Here is a 26,655-nt window from a genome sequence, read left to right as displayed (position 1 = left end):
GTTTCAGCCACCCAAGTACTTTGAAAGGGATGGGTGGACTGAGACGTTGGTTCCAATTTGCAACCTCACCACTAGATGCTGCTAAGTGTACACTGGACCTTAAACTAAAACTATCAAAACATTAATGTTTCGTCATCAGGAAGGAGGTGTGAATGAGAATGAGCGGGGAAGCGATTAACTGCTCTTATGAGACAGCAATGCAAGACTCCGATCTTGAAATGATGTAGTAGTGTAGGAGGGTGTGAAAGTATGCCGATGCAGATCAAGTGATAGTCCTGGAAGTAAACATTTTTCAACAAGTGCTTCGCAACAACCACAAATCTAATAGAAACAATGCAATTCAGAAGGATTTTTAGTAAACTCCCAACATTTTCAATTTCAGTAGTCCCAACTACTTTGTAGAACAGCATCTGAATTAAGTGTCTGGGAATAGATAGAGATTGCCGTTTGTCTGAAATAGCACATTAGTATAAGGAATTAATGAGGGCATTTCTGTTTGATATACTGTACCTGTGTACACAGCAGAAAAATGAAGGGTTTCATGACAGGGGCTCATGTATAATAAGAAAACAGTCTTTAGAGTAAAGCAAGTTTCTCTCTCTCTCGCTCGTTTTCCCATTTTTTAAACTCTTACTTTATATCTTAAGGCCATGTTTCAGCATCTCACAGGTAGCATGCTGCTCTAATGTGCTCATTAGCAGTCGGGACGGCAGTGGGAGGGCTGGCAGGGGTGGGTCTCTCACTGGACACCGCAGCTGTCTCTCCAGGTACGGAGCTTTAATTAGTTGTCAACACTGCTGTGGAGATGCAGACTGTACAGGGTTCTGTGGTCCAGAACTCGGCTGACACTCTAACACGTTGACATGCCTGGTCACGGGCAACAAGTCATGTGGGCGGTTATATTTCCATGTGTGATGTTAAACACGAGTCAACTATTTGTACACATTCTATAGCTTCGCAACATGTCTTCCACTTGACTCTGGTAAAGAAGTTTGAAATAACATGAAAATGTTTCAGGTCAGATCTTTCTTAAACACCCACATGTTGACCTGAGGATTCTTCTTTTTTCGTTTCTATCAAGACTTGACCCTTCTGGGTTGTTTTTCATTAAAGAAAAGATTAAAAGCATTCTTGAAATTGATGTGTCATGTTTTTACCAGATTTATACTGAACTTATCCGAACTGAAAAAACCATATTGGGCCTAGCTGGAAAACATGGTTCAAAAATCGCTGTTGAATAATGTTGCATACTGTTATATGACAAAACAACACAGGAAATTAAATTCAATTTACACGCTGCATGATTCTCTGACTAATGTACACAATGTATAAAGTATCCTGCCTGTTATTTATTGTGATTTACTTTTGTTTTTAATGTGATGTATAAAAGGATTAGTTCACGTTCAGAATGAAAATTGTGTCATCATTTACTCATCCTGTTGTCATTTTAAACCTGCGTGATTTTCTTTCTTCTGCAAAACACTAAAGAAGATATTTAAAAAAACGTCGGTAACCAAAAAACGTTGGTCCCCGTTGACTTCTGTTGTATAGACACAAATCAGTGCAAGCCAATGGGGACCCACAGTTTTCTGCTGCAAACATTTTTCAAAATATCTTCTTTTGTGTTCTGTAGAAGAAAATCATTCTGTACATGTTTGAATTAACAAGACTGTGGGTAAATAATGACAGAATTTTCATTTTGAAGGTGACATATTACTTAAATGCCCGGTTTCACAGACAAGGCTTGAGACTAGTCTCAGACTGAAATGAATGTTTGACCTGTCTAAACTGAAAATAGCTTGAACTGACATATCTTAAAATATGTCGGTGACTTTTTAAAAAAGTGCCTTAGATATCCTATTTTAACTAAGGTCTAGTCCTGGCTGGAGCTAAACCTTGTCTGTGAAAGCGGGCCTAACTGTAATATTTTAAGCAATAGTCAAATTTGGAATACAATGGACAAAAGTTTTGGCACGTATTATTTAACATGCCTATTAGAAGGGGGCGTCCCAATGCTTTGGTTCATAGTATACTCACTCTGGCCTGAAGCCTGACAATCCTTTCAACATCCACATACACTGAAACCCAGAAGAACACAAGCTATGCATAAGGTTGACTGATGGCTGAGTGAAGTGACATCAGACAGAAAACAGGCTTCATTAATTCCTCATTCTCGTGAAATAAACTGAACTAATGGGAAGGGAAAAATGAGATGAATGTATCATCGTCAAAACAACTTGAACAACCTAAACTTAAACAGCGTGTGGAGAAAAGTGCAGAATACTAAAAGAGCCATTTGGGTCTTTGGAACGACAGACTTAATTGAAGCTTAACAGTCAGAGAAAAATCTTAACGGAAGGATATTTTTCTCTTACAGAAAATCACGCTTTTCCCCCTCTCCAACTGTCTCTTGAGACGTCTGCCCATCATTCATTACGAGTACTCTGAAAGAAACTTTGAAGTGAACTATTCATATAAGCATAATGCAGTATAATTTTACACAACGTGAGTAATTAGAACGTCTTGGTTACGTATGTAACCTCAGTTCCCTGATGGAGGGAACGAGACGTTGTGTCGAGAACGACAGATGGGGTTCGCCCTTGAGAACCAATCAACTCTGACTACTATAGAAAAGGCCAATGAAATTTGGCGAATGCAATTTGCATGCCGGGCTCCGCCCCCGGAAATCCGGTATAAAAGGAGGCCGGCGTGCAGCATTCACTTACCTTTGTTCTGAAGAGCCTGAGACCTCTCAAACTGCAGCAGAATACGATACGTGTTCGTGGCATAAGGGACACAACGTCTCGTTCCCTCCATCAGGGAACTGAGGTTACATACGTAACCAAGACGTTCCCTTTCTGTCGGTCTCTCGACGTTGTGTCGAGAACGACAGATGGGGTTGCCTATGGAAAACGCCACAACGCTGTATCGCGTCACAATCTCTAGCGAAGCGACGGTAACAAGCCTGGGCGTGTCATCTCGAAGCTTTCGTGAGACTGTAACCTTCCAGTGTGGTGGTCGGGGGGTTCCAGAGCTTTCTTGGAGAAAGATGGGTACAGCCCTGACCGGTAACTTTCACGGACGGGGCCTTAGCTCTCTATAGGCGAGAGGCCATCCAGATCAGTTTACACCGGGTAAGCGCGACTCTTAATCAGAGAAGCGCTACAGAGGCCACCTCCTACCCGTGGGGAGGAATATGGTGGATATAGGTATGGTCTCGTCCTTGGAGGAGAACGCATGGAACGTGCGGACTGAGTAGTTAACCGCGAGGTGGAGGCCCACCTGGGGAAGCTCATGGGTTACCAGGAGTGGGAACCATTCTCATGAGGATACATCAGACGGAACAGCCCACGGAGGGGGTGTTACAGACGTCCGGTAGCACTAGGTCCGGTTAGAGCTATCTGTGATAGCTCACATGGTATCCCGGCCTAAGGGGGAAGGCTGCTCTGCCCAGCCAGCCCCCAGGGGGTGCTTGTTTGGTGATGGATGGAATGCCTATTCTTAACCAGTGTCTGGGTAAGAAGGGAGGCTGGTGAGGTACCAGTTTCTTAGCGATGTGTTCGGGTAAGAAGAAAAGGTAAATAGCACACTGACCCAACCTGTTAGAGGGTGGAAAGGTGCTTTCGCAGGCATACGCCCCCCCGGATGCCAGTCCTACATGTCGCCACGCAGGACGTGGGCTGACACCGGGTTTACGCAAAGGTTGTTAACCCTTGCGAAGGTGTTTGGGCATAGCCCAACCCGCAGCTCTACAGATGTCTGCTAGAGAGGCGCTTCTGCCAGTGTCCAGGAGGTGGCTAAACTCCGTGTGGAGTGAGCCCTCACTGCCAATGGGCATGGGAGATTCTGAGATCGGAATGCCGTCGTAACGGCGTCCACGACCCAGTGCGCCAGCCTCTGTTTGGAGACAGCCTTCCCCTTCTGCTGTCCTCCAACAGACACGGAGCTGGTCAGAGCTTCAGAGCTCTGCGTGCGGTCCAGTACGTACTGGACACAACACTAATCGGGTTGGGTCTTCCTCCCCTATGGGGAGCGCCTGCAAGTTCACCACTTGGCCCCGGAGGGAGTAGTGGGAACTTCTTGGGCACGCATCCGGGCCTGGGTCTCAAGATAACGTGAGAGTTTCCAGGGCCGAGTTTAAGGCAATCCAGGGACACGGAGGATGCTCGGTGGTTCCCTACCCTCTTGAAAGAAGTGAGCGCCGTCAGGAGGGCCGTCTTACTCTATGAGGAAGATCGGAACCTCCGAGGGGCTCTTTGGGGGGCCCTGAGGCTCCCCAGGACCACTTAGGGTCCCAAGAGGGTATGGAGCGGAGATGAGGCGGATTCCGCCCTCTCGCTGCTTAGGAACCTGGTGACCAGGTCGTGTTGCCCTAGAAACTTTCCACCGACTGAGTCGTGATGAGTGGCAATAGCGACTACATACACTTTCAGTGTGGAAGGGAGATGTTAGTCTCCAGTCTCGTGAGGAGGGGAACACAATCCTGATCAAGCACCTCAGTGGGTCTTTCTCGTTGAGAAAGACACCAGGACGAGAAGAGGCACCGTCTAGAGGCGTGTAACCGCCTAGTAGATGGGGCCCTAGCCTGGGTGATGGTCTCAGCCGTATAGGGGGAGTAGCCATCTTAGGATCTTCTCGTCCCGTCTAGAGACCAGACATGGGTGTTCCAGAGGTCTGATCTGGGATGCCAGAACGTGTCCTTCCCCTGAGAGAGCAGGTCCTCTGTCAGGGGAATGGTTCAGGGGGAGTCGCTGTCCAGAGCATCGGCTCTGAGGCCAAGTGCGGTTAGACCGGTGTGGTGTAACCAATAACACTTGGTGCTCCTGCTCCCTGACCTTGCACAGAGTCTGTACAAGAAGGCTCCTGGGGGGGGGAAGGTGTGCTTCCGCCCATCCCGCGGCCAGCTGTGCGCAAGGATATCCGTGCCGAGGGCAGGGACTATCAAGCGGGCAAATGGTGGTGTTACGGGAGGTGAACAGGTTTTACCTGGGCCTACCCGAACAGCCTCCAAATGAGCTGGACTGCACGGGGGTGGAGTCGCCACTCTCCACGAGGCATAAACTGGCGAGAAAGCACGTCGGCTGTCTAGTTCAGTTTGCCCGGGGTGTGTGGCCTGCAGGGAACGAGTCACCTGTTGACTCCACCGGAGGAGGCGTCGAGCAAGTTGTGTTTAGCTGCTGTGTGCGAACGCCACCCTGACGATCTGTATTCGCTACAGCTATAGTGCTGTCCTCGGAACAGCACGTGCATGTCTCGCACGAGAGGCCGTAGCCTGCTCAGTGCAAGTAGCATAGCCCACAACTCTTGGCAATTGATATGCCAGCGCAGGCGGGGGTTCGTCCAACACCCCACCTGCGTGCCCGTTGCACACTACACCGCACCCCTGCAGGGAGACTTCAGTCGTCACCACGACCTGCCTCATAACCTGCTCAGAGGGACCTGAGTCCGTCGAAAAAGTCATAAAGACTAGGGGTTATGGTGCGTCGGCAGCAGGGCAGCATCACCATGCGCCTGCTGCCGGTGTGCCACGCTCTCCTCGGAACTCGACTCTGAAACCAGTGTTGGAGCGGTGTCATGTGCATCAACTCGAGGGGTATTAGCCCGCGAGGACGCCATGTGTCCCAGGAGCCTCTGAATTGTTTCAGGGGGACCGCTGTCTGCCTAAAATGTTCATTTCAGACAGTTCAACACTGGTTGGGCACAACTGCGGACAGGTGTGCCGACATGGTGACAGAGCTGAGTTCCATACCGAGAAAGAGGATGCTCTGCACTGGGGAGAGCTTGCCCCTCTCTTGGTTGACCTGGAGTCCCAATCGACCTAGGTGCCGGAGCACCAGGTCCCTTTGTGTACATAACAGATCTCGCGAGTGTGCCAAGATAGGCCAGTCGCTGAGATAGTTTAGTACCCGCTCGCCTTCCTCCTCTCAGGGAGAAAGGGCGGTCAGGGACAGACCGAAAGGGAGGACTCTGTACTGATATGCCCGCCTCTCGCACGCGAACCGTGGGAACGGTCGGTGTCGAGGAGGATCGAGACATGAAAGTAAGCGTCCTTCAGGTCGATTGCCACGAACCAATCCTGACACCTCATAGATGTCAGGACGCGCCTCTGTGTGAGCACCCTGAATGGCAGCTTGTAAAGGTGCTCTGTTCAGGGTACGCAGCCTTTGGGGGCAACCCGCCGTCTTTCTTGGGAACGATGAAGTGCGGGTGGTGACCCACTGAACATCTTGGTTTTGAGGGACGAACTCGATGCCTGTTTTGCCAGAAGGGTGGTGACCTCTACCCGAAGTACGGAGGCGTCCCTGCCTCTGACAGAGGGAGAGATGATGCCCCGAGACTTGGGTGAGTCTCTGGCGAACTGGATCGAGTAACCAAGACGGACCGCCCTCATTAGCCAGCGAGACAGTGTGGGCAGCTCTCGAGCTCCCAGGGACTGTGACAGGGTGACCAAGGGGACGGTCTGCTTCATCATTCCCACGGGGGGTGGTTCGTCGGCTGGCGGAGCTAACCATGTCGCGGGGAGTCCCCGGAGGGAAGGTTTTTGCTCCGCCTGCTTACCTGCCTGGCGGGACAACGGCACGCACTGTCGGTTTGAGAGTGGTGACGGCTGTCGTATATGTGTACGACCTCACGCCTCGCCAGGGTGTGAGGTCGGTTCGCCGAGCACAGTCCAGTGGAGTGTGCGATTGGCTGCAAGTAAACCCGGGGAGAACAGAAAACTCAGTGAGTAAGTGGGCGCCAAGCCCTAACAAGGGCCCGGCTTTGGTGACGAGGCAGGAGTCGTCCCGTACCGACCGATCAGAGCCGTGGCTGTGAAGGTTCGGGCCCGATGTTGTTCTCCCTGGGGTCTTCCCGTCAGTGTCCCTTCTCGCGAGGAGGTTGCTGACGGGGTGGAGGTTTCCCCCTCGACCTCTGCTTCCGGGGTGCCGCCTGTGGGGGCACAGGAACCGGAGCCGATGTCGAAAGGGTCCTGGGTTGCAGGGAAGCAGACGTCACGTGAGATCTCGGAGGCCTGTAGGCGGCCGAGTCGCGGCGTGAAAAAAATGTGGTTAATTGCCACTGTCTGCTTCGCCGTCAAAAAACTGCTGAGCGCAGTCCTCGACGGTGTTACCAACAACCCACCCTGCGAGATGAGTGCATCAAGAAAGCGGACTTCCTTGCTGTCACTCTTCTGCACAAGGTATAGCCGGGGGTGTCTCTCCTGGACCACTACCGTGGACATCGTCCGACCCAGGGCCCGTGCCGCCGCCTTAGCCGCCCGTAGAGCGCTGTCAGCGGCGGCACGGAGATCCTGCATTATACCCGGGTCGGCCTTACCCTCGTGGAGCCCTCTCAACGCCCTGGCCTGGCGGACCTGCAGGATGGCCAAGGCATAGAGAGAGGAGGCAGCCTGGCCCGCAACATCGCAAGCCTTCGACACCAGTGATGCCAAAGTCTTACGTGCTTTGGACGGTAGGAGTGGTCGATCCCCCCCCAGGTGGTAGCCGTCCGCGGCACAGGTGCACCGCAGGCGGACGTTCCACCCGGGGGATCTCGACGCAGTCCTTGGCTACCTCACCATCGAGGGAAGTAAGGGAGCCGGAGCTGGTTTCACTGGAACGGTCCGTGAGAGGAGCGTTCCAAGTTTTACACAGCTCCTCATGCACCTCCGGGAAAAACATGGCACCCGGGGTGGGCGCGGTTTGCACCGCGCACCGACCTCGGGAACCACGCATCCCCGGGTTAGCACGGATGACATCACTTCTGCTTCCTCCTGAACTCGACCGCTGGGGGTGGAGTTTGGATTCGGCAGAGTCGGATGCCAGTCTCCCTCCGATGCTGCGAGCGACATCTCATCTACGTCACACATCGTTTCCGAGTGTGTGCGTGAGGATCCGGACGGTATGCCACCGCCGGTTGGGGAACGTTCAGAAGAGCGAATCGGGGTGCGATCGGCCCGTGAGCACTTGGCTGGCGGGTTTACGTTCGCAGAGTTCCCCGTATCACTAACGCTGCTAACGTGGGTGGTCATCGGGGCCGTAGCCACAGATGTCACAGCCCGGGTAGCAGACGAAATGGTGGCTGGTTCCCGTAGGAAGACAGCCACCCGTGACCGCAACTTCTGAATGACAATCTGCCCGCAGTGCAGGCAGATGTGTCAACGAACGCTGCTTCAGTGTGCTGGACGCCCAGACACCTAATGCAGCGATCGTGTCCATCCCCCTCCTCGATGAGGGTGCCGCACCCAAGAGAACAGCGGGACATGCCGCGCTGGAGAATGCTCAGTCAGTCCTGAAAAGGACTTTTAGAAAAAATCTCTAACACCTCCGGAACCGCCGAGACGCCCAGGGGAAGGTCGCTGCAGAAAGGGACGATCCGCTGTAACACGTCGTAGCACCAGCGTGTAGTTGTAGAGGATTGAATCCTGAGTTGTACTCATGAGCGATGGCTCTGAAGAACAAAAGGTAAGTGAATGCTGCACGCCGGCCTCCTTTTATACCGGATTTCCGGGGGCGGAGCCCGGCATGCAAATTGCATTCGCCAAATTTCATTGGCCTTTTCTATAGTAGTCAGAGTTGATTGGTTCTCAAGGGCGAACCCCATCTGTCGTTCTCGACACAACGTCGAGAGACCGACAGAAAGGGAAAAGCATTTACACTTTGTTTTGCCAGCTCTACAGCTTGCGTGCCAGCTTTATCCTTACACACAACCTCATGCCAAACCACACAGCCCTGAAGGCAATCTGAAGCCTTTTCTTTGGCCAGAGAGAACTTCTTCACTGTCTTCCCGCTGGGACAGGGAAGATCTGTTGCCCACAGCATATGCTCTGCAATGTTTTATTGCTTGATGTTATGGCTTCTACCCTGCGTGCTGCTCTAAATCTTTGCTTTATGGTCAGCAAATAGTTTGAGAAGAATGAGCTTTCTCTCGACATTCCTTCAAACTTTCATCCTTCTGTTTTGTTCATTTGCTCTGGCGTACACAGAAGACCCTGATGATCAGACCCTGTCATATAAGTTTGTGCAAACGCCGACCGGTTGGACATTAAAACGGCCTGACTAGAAGGAAAAATGGAAATGCTGAGTGTAAATGATGCATTTGAGAGACCTGGAGTGCAATTGTTTGTTACCTAATTGGCCCTTCACTGCATGTGTCCAATGCATAAATTGCTTGTTTTATAAACATACACTGTATTATACAATGTGAAATACCTCAAGGAATCAAGGAAATGGCGTTTAGTTTATTCGTGTTAGCTCCCTCTATGAGATAGTGTACCTCTTAGGTTAACAAAATGTACAGCACTTTTAAGCAGATTTTTTACTGACAAATGCATTTAAAACAATATATTAAGATGATTGAAATATCGCAAACGTGCATAGCACAATATTGATATTGTAATGATTTGCAAATGTTAGGTCTAATAAAAGTTTCAGGTTGATGCAGATATCAGAGCGACTGTTCTTGGTGTGTGGAAGATGATCACCAGAAACATATATTAAAATAAATTTATATATTCAGTCGCGGCAAAGTTGAGACACCATTTCTAAATCAGTGCTTCTCATTTTAAAATTTATTAGCCTATTTATAGGTATGTGTTTAGGTAAAATTATCATTTCTTATATTCTGTGAACTATTAACAATATTTCTATCATATTTCAAACAACAATGTTGCTTCTATTTGCATTTACTTGTAGAAAATGAAAACTGGAGAAACATGTCAAATTAACATTGACTGTGTTTTTTTTTTTTCATGAGGTCTTTAGAACTCAAATACTGCAAAGAAAACAAGGTCATATTTACGTTTAAGCAATATAACTGTAATATTTGTACATGTATTTAGGAAAAGTTAAGAAACATATTTAATTTTGTGATAACCTCGATTTATTTTTTCTTGTCATGCTGTCACTCTTTCACAGTGCTGTTGGATGACTTTGTCACTCTTGAGGTTTGATTTTGTTGAAATTCAACAGACACTGGACTGGAATGGACAAAATACATCTAGAAATGCTGATTAAATGACCATTTTGATTTTTTTCTATGGCTGTAAGCACATTTTAGATTTACTTAAAGCATTATTGCATTGCATATTGTATATCATATATATTTAGCAAGTTATCCTATATTTCAGATTTCAATATTGTGCAGGGCTAATTAAAAGTGACATTTACAGTCATTTTCTTATTTTGGGAGAACCTACACAATAACATTTATGACTCATCTACAGATTTTTGTCCAACCTGATGTTTGCTCAAATGAGAATATTCTCTCTAATACCCCCTGCAGCTGACCATCAAGTTATTTTAGTCATTTAGCAAAAAAATATCCAGTGTGCAAAACATTAAACCAGATCTCATTGGAGGCATGAAGCAAATCATGGTTCAAACCATGGTTCATGATCCACTGACACCTCTCTATATATATTAGCTTTTAAAAAAGAATAAAGCTCTCACCCAAACATCCAGTTTTAATAGAAAACTATAGGGAAGAAAACCATTGTGCAGAAAGTTTGTCATGTGGTCTTTCACATGGTCCGTGAAAACCACATTCCAATCTGATTTTCATCTCCCATTTTCATCTAACAGACAGTGAGAGACTGACAAGTGATAACATGTGAAGATAATATGGTCAACGATCTCACCCAGAATAAAAGCCTTCCACCAAAGCTTGTCAGCTTTCCGTCTCCCCGTTCACCTCTTTCACCCACAGGTAGGAAACAAAAGAGTTTAGATAACGACCCTTATTTCAGCATTTTATTATTAAAAGCCTGTTTTTTGTACCAGAATGATAAAGGTACATAGAAGCTGCATTCACACTTTCAACTCTCCTGAAACCCAGCACAATAATAACAGCGGGTGTACACCTGCCTATTAGGGCACATTTGATACACTGCTGATAATTAGAAAGCGTAATTATCCAATCTAATCATCTCTCTAATTACCTACTGTATGCAATTTCATCTTCAGAGCTCCCAATTGAGGTGAACAAAGCAAGCATTATCAACAACCACATACATGATTAGCTATAAAAAATTAAATGAATTACAATCATATCCTGCAGGGTGAGCTATGTTTCACCAATGCACAGAAAATTCTATTAAAACCAACGCCAGAAATTCATGAATATTTAAAAGGCAATTTTGCAATCAAGCGTCGTGGTGCCTCCTACAAACTTTAAAAGGTCTGGTTTCCAATAGCAAAAGTGACTGTATTTGGATGAAAGCAAAAGGAAAGAACTGATGTGAGTCCTATCTTCCCTAACCATACATTTCCTCGGTTCTCTAAACTTACACTGATTGGCCCAAGTCGCTCAATGTCATCCCTCTCAGTCAAAGGTTTGATTTGAGAGGCCGTCGAGAGGTCTGATTACTCAGTCAGATTGTGAAAGTGCTTGGCCTATCCCCTGCATGCCATCTTTCTGATGGAAAGGAGAAGTAAGTTGGTGATTGCTAAGAGTTTTTCCGCACATTAGAATGCTGTGGCGGGGGAGACGCAGTCAACACTTTTCACAAGACGTATAGTTCAAAACAGCTATGGAGAAAATAATGCCTCCACAAATTAAGTCAAAGGAATTGTGGCAAGAAAAAAACTACATAACAGTAAAAAATGGAGAAAAACTTGAGCAGTTAAGTGGATTCAGTTGGGAAAGCCCATCATCCTCCTCTGGCGAGATACATTATAATCAATATACATTTATTGTGCCATTTATAGTCTGTCAGGGTTCAGTTTAAGTGCCGATGTTAGACAACAACTTATAGTCGACAAAAAGTTTTTCAAAGGCTATAGAGCAGCAGGAAAAAAATCTTGTATAATCCATCAAAAAATTTCAAAGTAGCCTGTTAGTATTATGAACATATTTTAACAGCAAAACTGGTTTGCACTGCGTTGGTGCTTTTCAAGAAATCTATAGATGCATAAAAAACTATTTAAAAGAGTAAACGCTAATAACTTCTCAGAAATCAACACATCCCAAGCTCATATTTGAAGCATTCCAGTGATTTAAAAACACTTCCTATTTCTACATTAGATTTTACAAGCAAAAATGAATGTGGACATGTTGCGCTCATTAGCGGTCGTTACTAGTCCATTAGTGAACAAAATTTCTGGGAATCGCTTCTTGTTTATTAGAGCAAACAAAACGGCTTCACTCTTCCTTGGAAAATAAATTTCATCAAGCTACATTTCCTGACTAGAAGCACCATGATGTGCTGTTATTAGTGCTTATATACTTCCACGAAAATCGACTTCAATCCACAGAAAATGGTAGATAGATAGCTTTAAACTAATATTTCTGTGCATCTTGAGTCATTATTTTTGAACTTGTGCATCTCAAAAAAGAACATCCCCTGCAAATAAACGAAATACACCATAATGCAAGAGTCACACAGGTCCCGTACCTTTGTAGAAGCATTCCTCACTGTGCATGATGGTAATTCTCTGATGGGCCACGCAGGAGGCTCTGTGAAGCTCACAGTGGTTCTGGTAGAGTTTGCCGTCGGACCCGCACACGGGTTTGTAATGCGGCTTGCAGCGTTCCAGACACTGACATTCTCCTTCACCGGTTTCTCTGTTCACCACACAGTGCTTCCCCAAACCACAGTACTTATGTTCACAGGGCCCAGAAAAGCTACCCTGACTGAAGAACCCTGTGGAGATATTAAAAACAAAATATCGTTATTTGAAATACAATGCAAATATGGCAAACCTTTACATGCTATGGTAACACAACATTAGTGTAAGTAATCACTTAGTTAAAATGTAAAAATTAAGTTATCACATAAAACATTTTTTTTTACTTTTTCTTAATGCATGTACAACTATAACTGTTGTGTTGCGAAAAAATACAGAGCATCTTTCCTGTTATTTTATTTTTTGCAAATTAATGCAAATAGAAACTACTTTCATTTGCAATTTTGGAAAAATATTGTAAGTTCACAGAATGAAACAAAAATGATCATGTAACCTAAACACATACCTACTTTATAGCGAAAATATGTGAAGATGTGTGTGCGCCAAAACTATAAAAGCTCAAGACCATTTGCTATATCCTATAACCGTTTCACTCCCATTTCTTTGCCCTTGGCCAAGATGGGACAGAAAGGTTACTAAAGGTTAAAAGCTGCCCCCTCCTGTGGAGTTGCAGGCCCATCCGAACCGGTAGATTGTAAGCAGATGTGACAGGCTAAGCTCTGGGATTAGAGTGCTGAGGCGGGATAGAAGGTAGTGAGCTAAAGTCAAAGTGGTCATTTCAACCAGAGGTCATCAGGTTTCCCGACCTCTATAGGAACACCTCCGGGGTAAAGGTCTACACAAACATCACACAGACACAGACGAGTTTGCACTGAGAGTTCAATCTTCCCTGCATGATGGGTTTTCTGACAGTCACCTTTCTCTGGAATGCTTATTCAAGGAGACACATTTCACGCCCCTGTTTACACCTGATATTAACACCCGTCTGGAGCGATCGGATCACAGACAGCTGAGGCACAGTAGCGTTTCCACCTGGTTTTTAAGATCCATCACCTGTAATCTAATTTGGAACAGAGTCCCTGATTTTATAATTATAAATATCGTCTAATACGAGTGTTACTGAATTAAAACAATGTGAAACACAAAAATTGGCATTTTTACATTTTCAGTAAGAATATCTGTTGTTTTAGTTATTTTTATTAAGCAGCTGTTTTAACTGAAGTGTTTTCATCTGTACATGATTGTATTTTTCTCAGCTTACCCTAAGAAGTGCCATGAAGTCCTGTTCAATACTGTCTTAGCCACATTATATGCTTCACCAAAAACTTTTCAACATGTTTATTTAAATCTTTTGTGTTTGGGTCTTAGCGTAAAAAACTAAATAGATTTTAAAACATTTTTGCCATTAACATTCGATAGAGAATTTAGTGTAAAGAAAGGGTTCAGACAGTATAACCCACACATTTAGATCTGATCTCTGCATCTTTGAGAAGTCTCCAGGTAGTTTGTTCAAGGAACCTTGGAGACATTGCCACAGCTCTAATGGATTTATGCGGTGTAGTTTTTTTATCTTTATGTAATCCCAGACTGACTCAATGATGGCTTTAGGTCTCTCTGTGGACCATACCTGTTGAAGAACTCCTTGCTAATACAACATTTTCACTTATTGCTGTCAAGGAATGTTGGAAATCTTTATGAATATTTAGTAGAGCAAAATGTAAAATCATCATAAAAGGTATTTAGTTTAGTTTTTTAATTGTGCTATCAGACATTTGTGCAGTATGTGTGCTATTGTGATCAGATCATAAATCATTTTTGATCCTGCTTACGGGATCTTATATTTAGATCTCATTGTTGGCATCGATGTCACATTTTACCAGATGGATGTTAATAGCAGGTGTAAATGACCTCATTGCACACAGTGTCATTGTGACTCAATTTAGAACAAGTAAAACCTTTCTGTTCTTGCATGAGTTTCAACTCATTTTCAGTCCACTTGACAACAAGCTTCTTTTACAAACAATTTTTTGGAGGCAAACTGAACAGAGAATAAAACACACAAAATAACGAGAGGAAAGAGCAAATAATGCAGGGAGTGATCTGGCAAGTGTTTATCGTGCCTTATATCTGCTTTGTATTTGTGTTGTGTGTTGACTGCGCTTGCAGGAGAAAGAAAATCATCTCTCTGCACTGATGATATTCAGACCGTTTGAGCTTTAGATGAAATATGTATGACTGCAATAAAACAAAGTCCCGGCTTCGGCACGCTTCCCCTCATTATCAATTACAGAGAGATTAGAACTCTCTCCATCAGCTGACCATTTCAGTCAGGTCACCTCTCAGATCTCTTTTTTCGCTATCAGACATCGACTATTAACTCTGAGTAAGCTTGCAACTTAATAAATATAAAAAATCATTGTACACCAGTTAAAGCTGGATTGTGTAACATTTCTCTTTCAAGAAAGACAACACTTTGTTCTATCCGTATGAATAAGACATCTATGAATAAGCCCACGGTCCATTGGTACAAACAAATTAACACTAGAATACATTTTAGCAGTTTAATTTAGTGAGACTAGTAGTGCAGAAATCACTTCATCTTGAAAACACATTTGATTTGAAGTATCCAGGTACATCAATTATGAAGGTTACAGCAAAATACAACGAAGAGTTGGCATCAGTTCAAAGCCTTTTTATTGTATCCAATTAAATGATGACCTCTTTTCATCAAGAAGCACATAATGAAGACCTTCTCACTGCAGGTTGCTGTAGTATAAAGAGAAAATTGGCTTTTGCCAGCAGGGTGGACAAAAGCCAAAGCAGACTCACTGCCTCACTGTGACCAGGGTGACATCAAAGACAAATGACTAATTCACACCAAACGATTCGTTATTGACGACTCAGCTATTCCAAGACGACTTAAAGGTGGAGGAAGAAGGTCCGACGCTCCTCCGCCCAACGCCAAACATCCAGTTTTATCCTGATAAAAGCCAATGTGAGAAATGCTATACGGAGAAGAATTGAGGAATATATATGGGCTTGGGTCTTTAAGAAGCCTCTGTGGACTCAGCTGCTCGGAAACAGAGAAAACAAATCCAGACGAACAGCCTTCAAACAACAGCTTCAAAAGACAACACAAAAACACGCCACGTTCTCCTGTCTCCCATTACCCTCCATCTGCCGACTCTTATCCGACAGCTCCGCGATTCATCGAAACAAACCAAATCTCTCTCGGAATCATTGCTGGAGAGAAGAATGAAATATCACTAAACATTACATCTCATCACCCTGGGGGTTGTATTAACAAGCACCTGACATCCACGAGGTGTATTTATAGAAGTCTTTGCAATGGGAAAGGCGAAAAAACACAAAGATCCAGATTTGCATTCATTAAACGCACTGCTATTCAATCACTAAGCACAATTCATGTCTCAGCACTGACTAAATAAAGCGGGAGACTGGAGCGTCTCGAGCGTGATGATCTGAGATCTGCTTCCTCCGAGACGCGTCACTTTGAATCAGTCGTGGTATTATTTTTCACTTATTATTTTAGTTTTCTTTATTATCTGACACAGATCGGCGCTAATAAATCTGCCGAACAGAATGAGATCAGTCACGGAGCGCATCAGCAAACCGCAATTTGGAGAGTTAGTCAACAACAGCATAGCAGGCATGTCAAAGTGATCGTTATTGAAAACTGAGCACCAAGCAGTAATTCACTAACAGTATTTGATTTAATAAATACAAATGCCTTTCACAACTAAGCACTTGTCACCGGTATCAGTCCGAGGCCAAAATTCTACTCTTGAAATATGGTCTTTGAATTTATTCTCCGTGTGAAGTCATTTTAAGTCAGCCAACTATTCAACAGCGGTGTTCAAGGAGAGGTTTATTAAATTTCAACCCTGCTGCATTATACGTGCCGATTCTTTTCATTGAATTCACAGAGAAATATTGAAAGATCTACGCTATAAAGTCAATGCTGAGTGATTGCCTTCAGACGGTCAATAACATTTTATTTTTATGTTTCAAAAAATCATTTTATATTCTTTCTCTCTTTGAAGAAACGCTGTACAGTGCAATAATTCCTGAACATAAGTGATTTTCTATAAGGATAACACATTTAAATGAAAAGTATTCTTCTCTGTCCAAGAAAGGTCATGACACAAATCTCTGGTGTAAATAAAGCATGCATAAAAAAAAGAAGCTGAAGTCCTAAAACCTATTTATAAAAGAATTACAGTCATGTATTCTCACTGAGTACTTCAAAGGTCCAGTGTGTAATTTTTTGAGGGTCTATTGACAGAAATGCAATATAATATGTGACCTTGGACGACAAAACCGGTCTTAAAGGTACATTTTTTGAAATTAATATTTTTACATCATCTGAAGGCTGAAGAAAGAAGTTGCTATTGATATAGGGTTTGTTAGGATAGGACACTATCTGGCGGAACAACAAGTGTTTACCAAACCGGAATCTGAGGCTGCAAAAAAGCTAAATATTAAGAAAATCGCCTTTGAAGTTGTTAATCTGAGGCAATGTAGCAGGCCATCCACTCACAAAAGGAAAGTTTTTATACATTTACGGTAGGAAATGTTTTAAATATCATTATGTGAAATGATCTTTAATATCCTAATGATTTTGGGCAAAAACAAAAATCGGTAATTTTTACCCCTACAATGTATTTTTAGCTATTTCTAAAAATGTTCCCCTGCTACTTCCCCTGGTTTTGTTGTCCAGGGTCACATATACTGTACATAACTATGTCTTCAGAGGTGTATTAATATCTTACATAATGAAGCGTTGTGTTTTTACTGCCTTAAAATGAGTGATTTCTATCTCCATACACTGCGGCTCCCTTTTCATGTTACTATATTTCATACACTGTTTCTTTAATTCTGAAAGACAAAATTTCCACAACTGAATTTACATTTTTGATTTGTTGCAAATGCAGTTTAGCAACTTAGTGTTGTGTACTTTTTCCTGAGACTGTACATTATATTAAGAACAATACAATGTATTCTATGTTTGACTACTTTTGTTATCGTTACTCTACATAGAAATAAAGAGCTTTCCACAACATCATATCTACCTTCATAGTATCTAAATACATCAGGGAACACACAACCATTAGATGGCAACATTGTTTATCTTCAAAGAGTCACAAAGAGCTTCTTGTATATAAAAAGATTTCTGTCACTATTTGAAAGCAAAGAGTGAAGGACACAGTGTCTGATCTTTAGAAGCGTTCTACATTTAATGATAAGCCAGGTGCAGTGATATTCTGCTCCCTGTTAAGCAGGGAATATAGTGTTCATTATAAAGCAATGCTATGGCAGAGACATTGGTAACAAGATCACTCAGGAGGAGAATCAGGAGGTGGGATTATTGAGCTTTTTTGCATGAAGAGAGTTAAATCCCATTAAAAGACAGTCATCATTTATTCCCACTGAGTTATGCTATTTATAAGACACCACCGCTTCACACTAATTGTACACCCTGCAGAACCCCCCATTGCCCCCCGCTAACTCACAGAACATTAAAGCTATTACTGTGGCATTCACCGATTGAATAGTTTGACTTTTTAGTGGATGTTTTTGGCAGTTTGTCCATCTTTTTCGCAAAGGTTCTGGAGCATCTTCTGGATTGATTGACAATCACAGAACAATACTTTGATGTGTGCTTTTCATAATGAATCTGTCCCAAGACATCTTCAACATGGTCACTTTTTAAAGAGAAAAGAGAATGTTCAGGCTTGAGAGATCTCAATGTCTCCGCTCCATAACCGAATCGACACTCTCCAAAAATCAAAGACTCATCCACAGGGACGGCAGTATGATTGTGATTCATCTTCTTCCCCATATTCTTAATCTTTTCCAAACTGCTATGAAAAACTGGATAAAATAAGGACCGAGATATTTGTTCAAATTAGCAAAGAAAATACTCCTATGGGCAATTCCAACGTTATGGACGTGACATTTTGCGTTATGGACGTGAAATAAAAATATTCAGACAATGAATTTGATACGATTATATTGAACCATTTGTTTATATTTTACTGAACCCTTGTTGATAGAGTCTAAACATCAAAAAATGACATTCTATGAAAAAAATAATATAAAAAAAGGGAAATAAACAAAATAGGACGCGTTTTTTTGGAAACGATAAACTTTCTGTAAAATAAAATGCACAATCCTGAAGCAATAATACCCAATGAATGGAGAAGGGATGCCTCATTACAGAACATAAAATGGTTACTTTATATTAATTGTGTCCATTTATGAGGAATATGTATTATGGATGTGACAATCCTGAAAATGGCTCTTACCAGACTATATAAAAATAATGCAATAAAAATAAAAAATACGCTTTACAAATTTGAATAGAGACCTTTATTTGAACCACCAAATGTTCAAATCTGTGCTGTTACCATGGTAAAAACTACTGGTAATATTTTTTTAATGGTAAAGTTGACATTTTCACGGAATTGCCCACATCTAACCCAACCATGGGTTAAAAGCTAGCAATTTACAAGGTTATTTTTGAAGAGTTTGGTTCCGAAATGGGATAACTCCGTTTTCAGAATTTTAAAAAATTGCATTCCAATTAATATCAATCAAACTGCACAAGTTTTGTTTTGAATCAATCCATAATAACTAAAAAAATACAGATAACTAACACAATAAAAACATGATAACATAATTTTGACTTCTTTAACATTTTAGAGCCAAACTATTCATTTGATGACAATAAATGAATTTAGCATTAGCTAACATGAACTAACATTGCACAAACTTCTGCAACATTCATTAATCTTAGTTCATGTTCATTTCAGCATTGACGAATACATTTTTAAAATCAAATGTTGAAGCTGTCGACATCATTTATGCAGAGTAAACTAACAGTGATGCTGAAAAATTATATTGCTCATTGTTAGTTAGCTAATGCATTCACTAATGTCAACAAAAACAACCATATTGTAAAGTGTTACTGGTTAAAAACAGCATCTTGTGTTGAAACAACTCCGTATATGTTCATTTAAACCAAAGTGCTGGGTTTGTCCATATTCTTGTGTTCAAGATGATGGACGAGAAGAGAAAAGATGGACTATTCAATGTATGTCCTAGAGTACGTATGTTTCATTCTCGTGACAAAAGAATAAGGGGGTACACATAACAACATCAACAGATTTCTGCACTTTCAGCTGCCACAACACAACATTCTCCACATTAGGTCTAAATAAGCAAAAAAGACAAATATGTCCTTCCTGTTTATTTTTCTGCACTGCCATTCATTAATTTACCTATTCTTACAACACTGCACTTTAGTTTACTGAGCTAGCAAGAAATCGTGCTGGCCAGATGTCCTGCAGTGACTGCAGCAATAGAAAAACCAAGAGGGAAAAAGATTCGTACACTCCAAAGTGGTTATTGAATGCAAGATAGCCGGCCAGCCAAAAGCCACACTCCCTGAAACAGTCTTATTAGTAGTTTATGAGGCAGTACCAGTGTTTTTAGCTGACTGCTAAATAAGCATTAAATAACTTATTAGCATTATGGTAATGAAATGTAGATGGGCTATAAGCTCTTCGCTACAACGAGGCTTTAAAACACTCTGGGCATGTGAAAAGAGGCTGTTCTCTCGATGTGGTTGAGACAACATCTGTTAAGAGCAACAACAGAGGTGTTCACCAGCCTCACGAGTGTTTTATAGATTCATTACCTTGCGAGTGCAAATCCCTTTGTTGAAATTAGACACCCTCCTGCTTTATCGGCTTTTCGGCTCATGCATATTCATGATCTTCAAATATTAACGTTTCCCATTGGCTCGAGAGCCTGCTCTGGAATTGAATTAAAGGTCTTTATGGTCGAAGAGCGTGTGAAGTGGTCACTTTCAACAATTTAGAACACAGACAGCTGTTGCGGAATTGCTTGAATTATAAAATTCACACAATGTTCTGGACCTTTACAGAGCCACATAATACATAGGCTACTGTAAGCTACAGTAAGTGTTTTCAGTCCAAGTGTCACACATGATGCGCTTTACCTGTTTGAAAACATGCACTGCAATGCCTTTTTTGATGACTTATTGAAAAGAGCATCGCGCTGCATTTTTTTAACGTTTCCATGCAACCACCAAATCAGCATCTCTGTGGTTTAAGTATTACAGCGCGAGCCCTCTAGTTGCTGTTAACTGTTGTATTAGCAGAAACTAAAACAGGTGCAAGCAAATGGTGCTTACTCTGAATTTGCTCGGTTAACCTGTGTCAGGCAGCATCACAAGTCTTTCTCTATACTATGTATACAGTGTATATACCTATACATATATGCAAATGGTGTAATATGGAAAAATATACAATACAAACAACATCATCAGAATTGGGTCAAACACTTGAAACCTTTAAGAGTATGAAAAGCAAAAAGAATAAGCATTTTTAAGTAATGAAACGATCTTACCAGCACTGCTGAATCAATAAAATAAAAATCTTTGCAAAAGTTGTATCATTTATAACATGTTTAAAATAAGAATTCAGACTAAAATAATAAGACCGTGATTTGGTAAATATGTCATTAATGACTCTGTTATGTCCTGTGTCATCTCCTGTTAACCTTAATATATACAACTTCACAAGATTTAAACACTGGTCCAGAACAATGTTGTCAGCATCACGCTGTGTTCCATTCAAATGCCACCAACAGGGTAATTCTTCATAATTGCACTAAATGCAACCTGAGACTGTTCTGTAGATTTTGTAAACCGCAGGTATCCGGTTAATGCACTGCACAGCTTCTGAATAACATAGATGCACATGTGGGATGTTCAGTAAGTATGTGAATGGTGGGCAGTTACCCAAAAGTAATTCCATCACGTAAATGACAGCAGCCTGGCAGTGCACTTAGCAACACTCTGTGTTTCACCAGACATGATGCAGTGTTCCCTTTCAAATACTGAAATGGGATCCCAAAGAAGCTAAAGAGATTTCAGGATTAACATACAATTTGGAGCTATAAGCCTTCGGCATTTCAAAAACCTATTATCAATTTAGGCCAAAGAGGTGTCCCTTTGAGCACATTATTAAATTGTATTGTAATGGCAAAGGTGGACAATAGAAAGAAAGAAAGACAGCGCCAGGGGACCCCAGCCATATGGGAACACCCTGGTCTTACTGAATAAAAAAAATCTTTAAATGCTTTTGAATGAGTTTTATAGTAGAGTCTACTGTACAGTGGTATAAAAATGCGTACAGTATAAGTAACAGAGTTTGCCCAATACATTACCTGCAGTACAATTTTTTATATTGTTACACAAAAGCCTATTCTGCAAACCAAAGAAGTGATTTTACCCTCAGTAGAAAAGTATTTATGTTCAGCTCCTGTGCACTTCATTTAAGATTCCAATTACGGGAAATTGTGCTATGCGTGTACATGCTGTCTTTCTCTGTTTCAAAATCTGACAGCCAATTTCAGCTGGCTACATTTTCACTCCTGCTTAACTCCATGTTCTGCTGTCTAGACTTTCAATGCACAAAGCGGGCAACTTGTGCCATGTGGAAAATTAAGCAGTAAGTGTGAATTATGGTTTGTCTGAACGGCTGTGAATACATTCAATGCTGAGACGTGAGGTACAGGACTTCAAAGGTGTAATCATTATGAAATAAATGAGCGACATCATAAGAAAGGAACGGGCTTCATTGAATGCTTTTCAGGAAGTCGAATGAGGTAAAACCCAGCGCCTCCATTAAGGTAATATACTTAAATCAGAACTTAATCCCCTTTAACACGGCGTAATTAGGAATGAATAATTAAAATGATCCATTAATATTTGAAAAGGCCTTCAAAAACTATTTTTACACACCATTCCATGTAGAAAGTGAAAAGCTACACAAGATTTTTATACAGAACTGTGATTTCTTACATTTGGAATGAAAAATATTAAAAAATATATTAAAAAGAAAAGATTAATGCTTGTGTTTGTCAGGATTATTTTATGAGAAATCTGTTTTATTTTAAGAGATCAAAATATGCTCAGAAGATACAGTGGCCGTAGATTTATGGGAGAGAGGACGTGTCCAAATATACACAACTGGCCATTTCTAAAATAAAACTCAAAATGAGCATGCACTTTACATAATAGAACAATATCCATGCTGTCCTTCTGAAACCTTGTATCTCCATATTTTGTCATTTTTCTTTTTTGCCATAAATCCTTATTATAAGATACCTTCTATGTTTGTTACTAGGTTTTGCAAATATCAAACTTAAGAAGTATTAAAAAGAGCTTGCGTACTGTGTGAAATTATTTAAAATGTACCGTGTTTTTTCCATTTCCTGAAAAACAGCACATTTGGACAGCGACAATATTCTGTATCACTGCACTAGTTGAATTTGGTGGGTCATTCTACATCTGTCACTGAATGTTTGAACTACTGTAAGTATTATAGACAGAAGAGTAAAAGAACACAAGACACATTTTATTAAACCAGATCCTATATTTCATCACAACGTCAACTGTACAACTCCAGCTTTGACCTTCCACAGTAATAAAGTCAGGCTCTCTATTAAAGTCTGATTATAGTTCCTGTAGCCAAAGGAGCCACTCGCACACACACCTTTGAGCTGACCCGAGATAATATTTATGACGGGACTTCACCTCACACAGAGAATGAGGAGGTAGAGGATTTTTCACATCTCAGCTCTCTCTGTAGGTACTTGGCATCATCTTACTGGCTCTTCTTAGTGCCGTCTTTATAACCGATGACTGCTGGGTGACAGCCAACCCAAGATTTACATCTAAAATGAATGAAACTTTGCTAGCATAATAATTGATGTGGCTTTATTCTGTCTTCTTGAGTAATCAACTAATATACTTGGCACAATTTGCATGTATTTAATCCATTTAAAGTATATCTGAAGAAACCTAAAAGATCAGCACATTTCTCTTCTGCCACATACTGACTTTGAGAGGTTTAGCAACAACTTAAGAAAAAAATGTTACGTCCAAAAACCAATAAAAAATAATATTAATTGTTTGTCAGATCAGATGTAGAAATTGTACATTACTATGGCACTTCCACTTTCAAAGACCATGGTACACCTGTAATACCCTAGTACTTTTTGTTCCACTTATGTACATATTTGCTTTTAGTGAGTGTATGTGGGCAGAGAGTGAAGTGGAGGATTGTACGTACCCTTAATCCGTAAATTCTCTGAGATCCCGTCCTGCTGGAACAAGAACAGAGAGAGAAACAATACTTACAAAACAGTAGAAACTCTTCACAGACAGCATGTCAACAGACCGCAGACATCCACACACTGGATTTGAGATGTGTTTTACACACCCAAAATAAACCTTTCTGTTTCCTTCAGAGTTACAAGACGTGAAAGATGCTGTAAGCATATATGTAGAGTATTTTAGGTTGTGTAAAAATGTTCTGCTCTACCAGATCTACACTGCTGGTTTAAGTTTAGGGTCACTTGACTGAAACGTTCCTCAAGATGTTGAAAATCTTTTGATCTGAGGGTGTATGTTCTTTTGTTGACAAAAATACTTAAGGTAACAGTTCACCCAAAAATGAAAATTCTTTCTTTGTTTAATCACCTTCGAGTTGTTTAAAATCTGTATAAATGTATCTAAACACAGTGAAAGATATTTGGAAGAATGCTTGTAGCTCAACAGTTCTTGGCTAACATTGATTTCCATAGTAGTCGAGGTTGAGTAAACGATGACAACATTTTTATTTTTAGGTGAACTGTTCCTTTCTCTCTCACCATCAGTCAATCATTAGTAGAAATTTCTTTCATGATAAAACTATGTGTTTTTCTGACAGTGTTAAATGTCAAGAGTGCATTTTCCAAAGTCTTAAAAGATGCTACAACATAAAATATTGATAAAGAATGACCTGTAGTGTAACTGACCTGAGTTTAACTGTTTTAAAAGAATTGTGATTAATAATGTAATGGAGTATTATATGAATTAGTATAGCCCATATTTAATATATATATTGTACTGTTTATATAGTCTGCTATTAATAATTTAGATTCCATGTTGTCATTTGAAAAGACCAAAAAACTGAGCTGAGACCGAAGTAAAAACGAATATTCCATTAAAGGGGACAAATATGGTGCTACGCCAAATTATACCAAATATTAAAACTGCTTTTAGTTTCTCTCTCTTGTATGTATGAGGAAGCTCAAAGTCAGCCTGTCAGTAAATAATCAGTAATTGGTTTTAGTACAGACAAAGACCAGCAAGATGATTTGGATATGTAGAGGGATTATTCGCTTACATTGGATAATTGGTGAGGATTTCCATTTCGTGGAGGCAGAACATTTAAAGTTTTCTCTCAGTTTTTAAGGGTCTTTAGAGACATTTGTCCAATCTGTCCAAAACAACAACAAGCTCCTCCCCTTATGCAAATCCACTTGATTCAACAGAGCACATTTCTGACCTGAGAGCAAACACCACACTAGTCTTGTTTAGCCAGACCTTCACACTGAATTAATCGGCACTTTCTTAGGCCAAGGCCCGCCCAAGAGTTCATAAGACTGACAGGTAAAGCAACCAATCCTGTTTCTTTTTGTGCCGCGTAATGCTTGAGGCTGAGACTAACACCACACTATCGTCCTCCTCATTTTAAACACACTTAAAAAGGTCCTTATAATAACCACTTCTTTTTATAATTTAAAGGGAAAGTTTACCCCAAAAATGAAAATACTGTCATCATTTACTCACCCTCTTGTCTTTTCAAACCTTTATGACGTTCGCAGAACACAAAAGAAGATATTTTGAAGAAAGTTGGTAACCGAACAGCACTGGCCCCCATTGACTTCTATTGTATGTACAGAAAACCTGTGCAAGTGAATGGGGACCAGTAAACAACATTCTTTAAAATATCTTCTTCTGTGTTCTGACCTTGGTGTTCCGACTTAAACCCTATTCGACCGTTATTTCCATCTTGATTCAAAGGCTCAATGAATAATATAATTGCTTTGAGCCGTTATTCATTTCATGTCAACAAAACATAAAATTCCAGCAATGGCTGACAGAGCATTTAGCTCGAAGCAACAGCTCCATCAAGACTTCTGAAGCAATTTGAAATGATTCGATTCCTGGAATCAATTGTATGTCAATTACGCAACTGAACGGCAGAAATGAAATCATGGCTATAATACCTGCACCGCCCTGTCCGTTAGCCTTAGCTTACATGTGCTCCATCTGCCACTCAAACATCTAGTTTCAGGGACAGAGCCAGATTTGTGCCTCAATCCGAGAGGCTGTACAGGATGGTAGAAACTATGGTGAATAAAGTATTTTGCTTTGAATCGTTGACAGGAGATCGGCTTTTGCAGAGCAGGACAAAGCCTCATACTATAAGCTGAATTACTCATGATGATTGAGGCAAGCCGAGTTGAGGGAAAGCTAATGAGGTCACCGCTTATCTCCTGTTCGCGTGCCAACAAAGCAGCCTTAACTCCGTATCCTTCGCCACTGACTGAAACACAGGTTCACTACAACAATGACCTTTTTCCATTGTTTTTCACAACCTTTCTATACATATTTATATGTGTATGTGTATATATGTGGACTTATGGTCCAGTGTGTAATTTTTTCAGGATCTACTGCCAGAAATGCAATATAATATACAAAACTATGTCAAAGGCCTTACATAATTATGCGATATGTTTTTATCACCTTAGGATGAGCGATTTCTATCTGCGTACACAGCGTGTCCCCTTACATGGAATTCACCATGTTGTTTCTAAAGTAGCCCTAAATGGACAAACTGCTTAACAGAATGGGTTTCATAAATATTTATTTTGGCAAAGAAGCAAAAAGAGTGAGCCGTTGGTTGCAATTCGCAACCTCACCACTAGATGTCGTTAAATTTTATACACTGGACCGGTCTTCCGAAAGGGTCTATACAAAGATTGACAGATCATGTCAAGGCTGCGCTCATCCTGTAGATGCATGATAAATTTTTCAGCATTTTAAATATTGTATATGAATTTACGGAATGTCTGTATTCTTATTTCTTACTGTATGCTACAGGTCAAATGTAAAGGGGCACCCTTTCTTTATTAGCCGTATCTCTAACACAAACATTTTGAGGTAATTATTTTGTCACTAAAGTTAAAAGTATTAAAATATCGCATACATTGTTGAGATTGTATTTAAAGTAGTTCACACTTTCCTAGAATTTGTATAAAT

The 26,655-nt window shown here is 41.5% G+C and overlaps 1 protein-coding gene across 2 annotated transcripts in view; it reads right to left on the bottom strand.

The window, feature by feature from the left end:
• Positions 1–26,655, bottom strand: part of fstl5 (follistatin-like 5) — a 103,663-nt gene that overhangs the window by 64,192 nt on the left and 12,816 nt on the right. Inside the window, exons 3-4 of one of the 2 annotated variants that reach the window (XM_056770381.1) lie at positions 23,636–23,669; positions 12,374–12,622 (exon numbers count right to left, since the gene is read on the bottom strand). In XM_056770381.1, coding sequence (XP_056626359.1) covers positions 12,374–12,622; positions 23,636–23,669 — 283 coding nt within the window. The remainder of the gene's footprint in view (positions 1–12,373; positions 12,623–23,635; positions 23,670–26,655) is intronic. The other variant, XM_056770382.1, reaches the window with a different exon arrangement.

The sequence above is a fragment of the Triplophysa dalaica genome, chromosome 16, assembly GCF_015846415.1.
Source record: "Triplophysa dalaica isolate WHDGS20190420 chromosome 16, ASM1584641v1, whole genome shotgun sequence".
NCBI classification, from domain to species: Eukaryota; Metazoa; Chordata; class Actinopteri; order Cypriniformes; family Nemacheilidae; genus Triplophysa; species Triplophysa dalaica.
The sequence above is the reverse complement of the archived record's forward strand: the minus strand, read 5'-3'. Positions and strand labels throughout refer to the sequence as shown.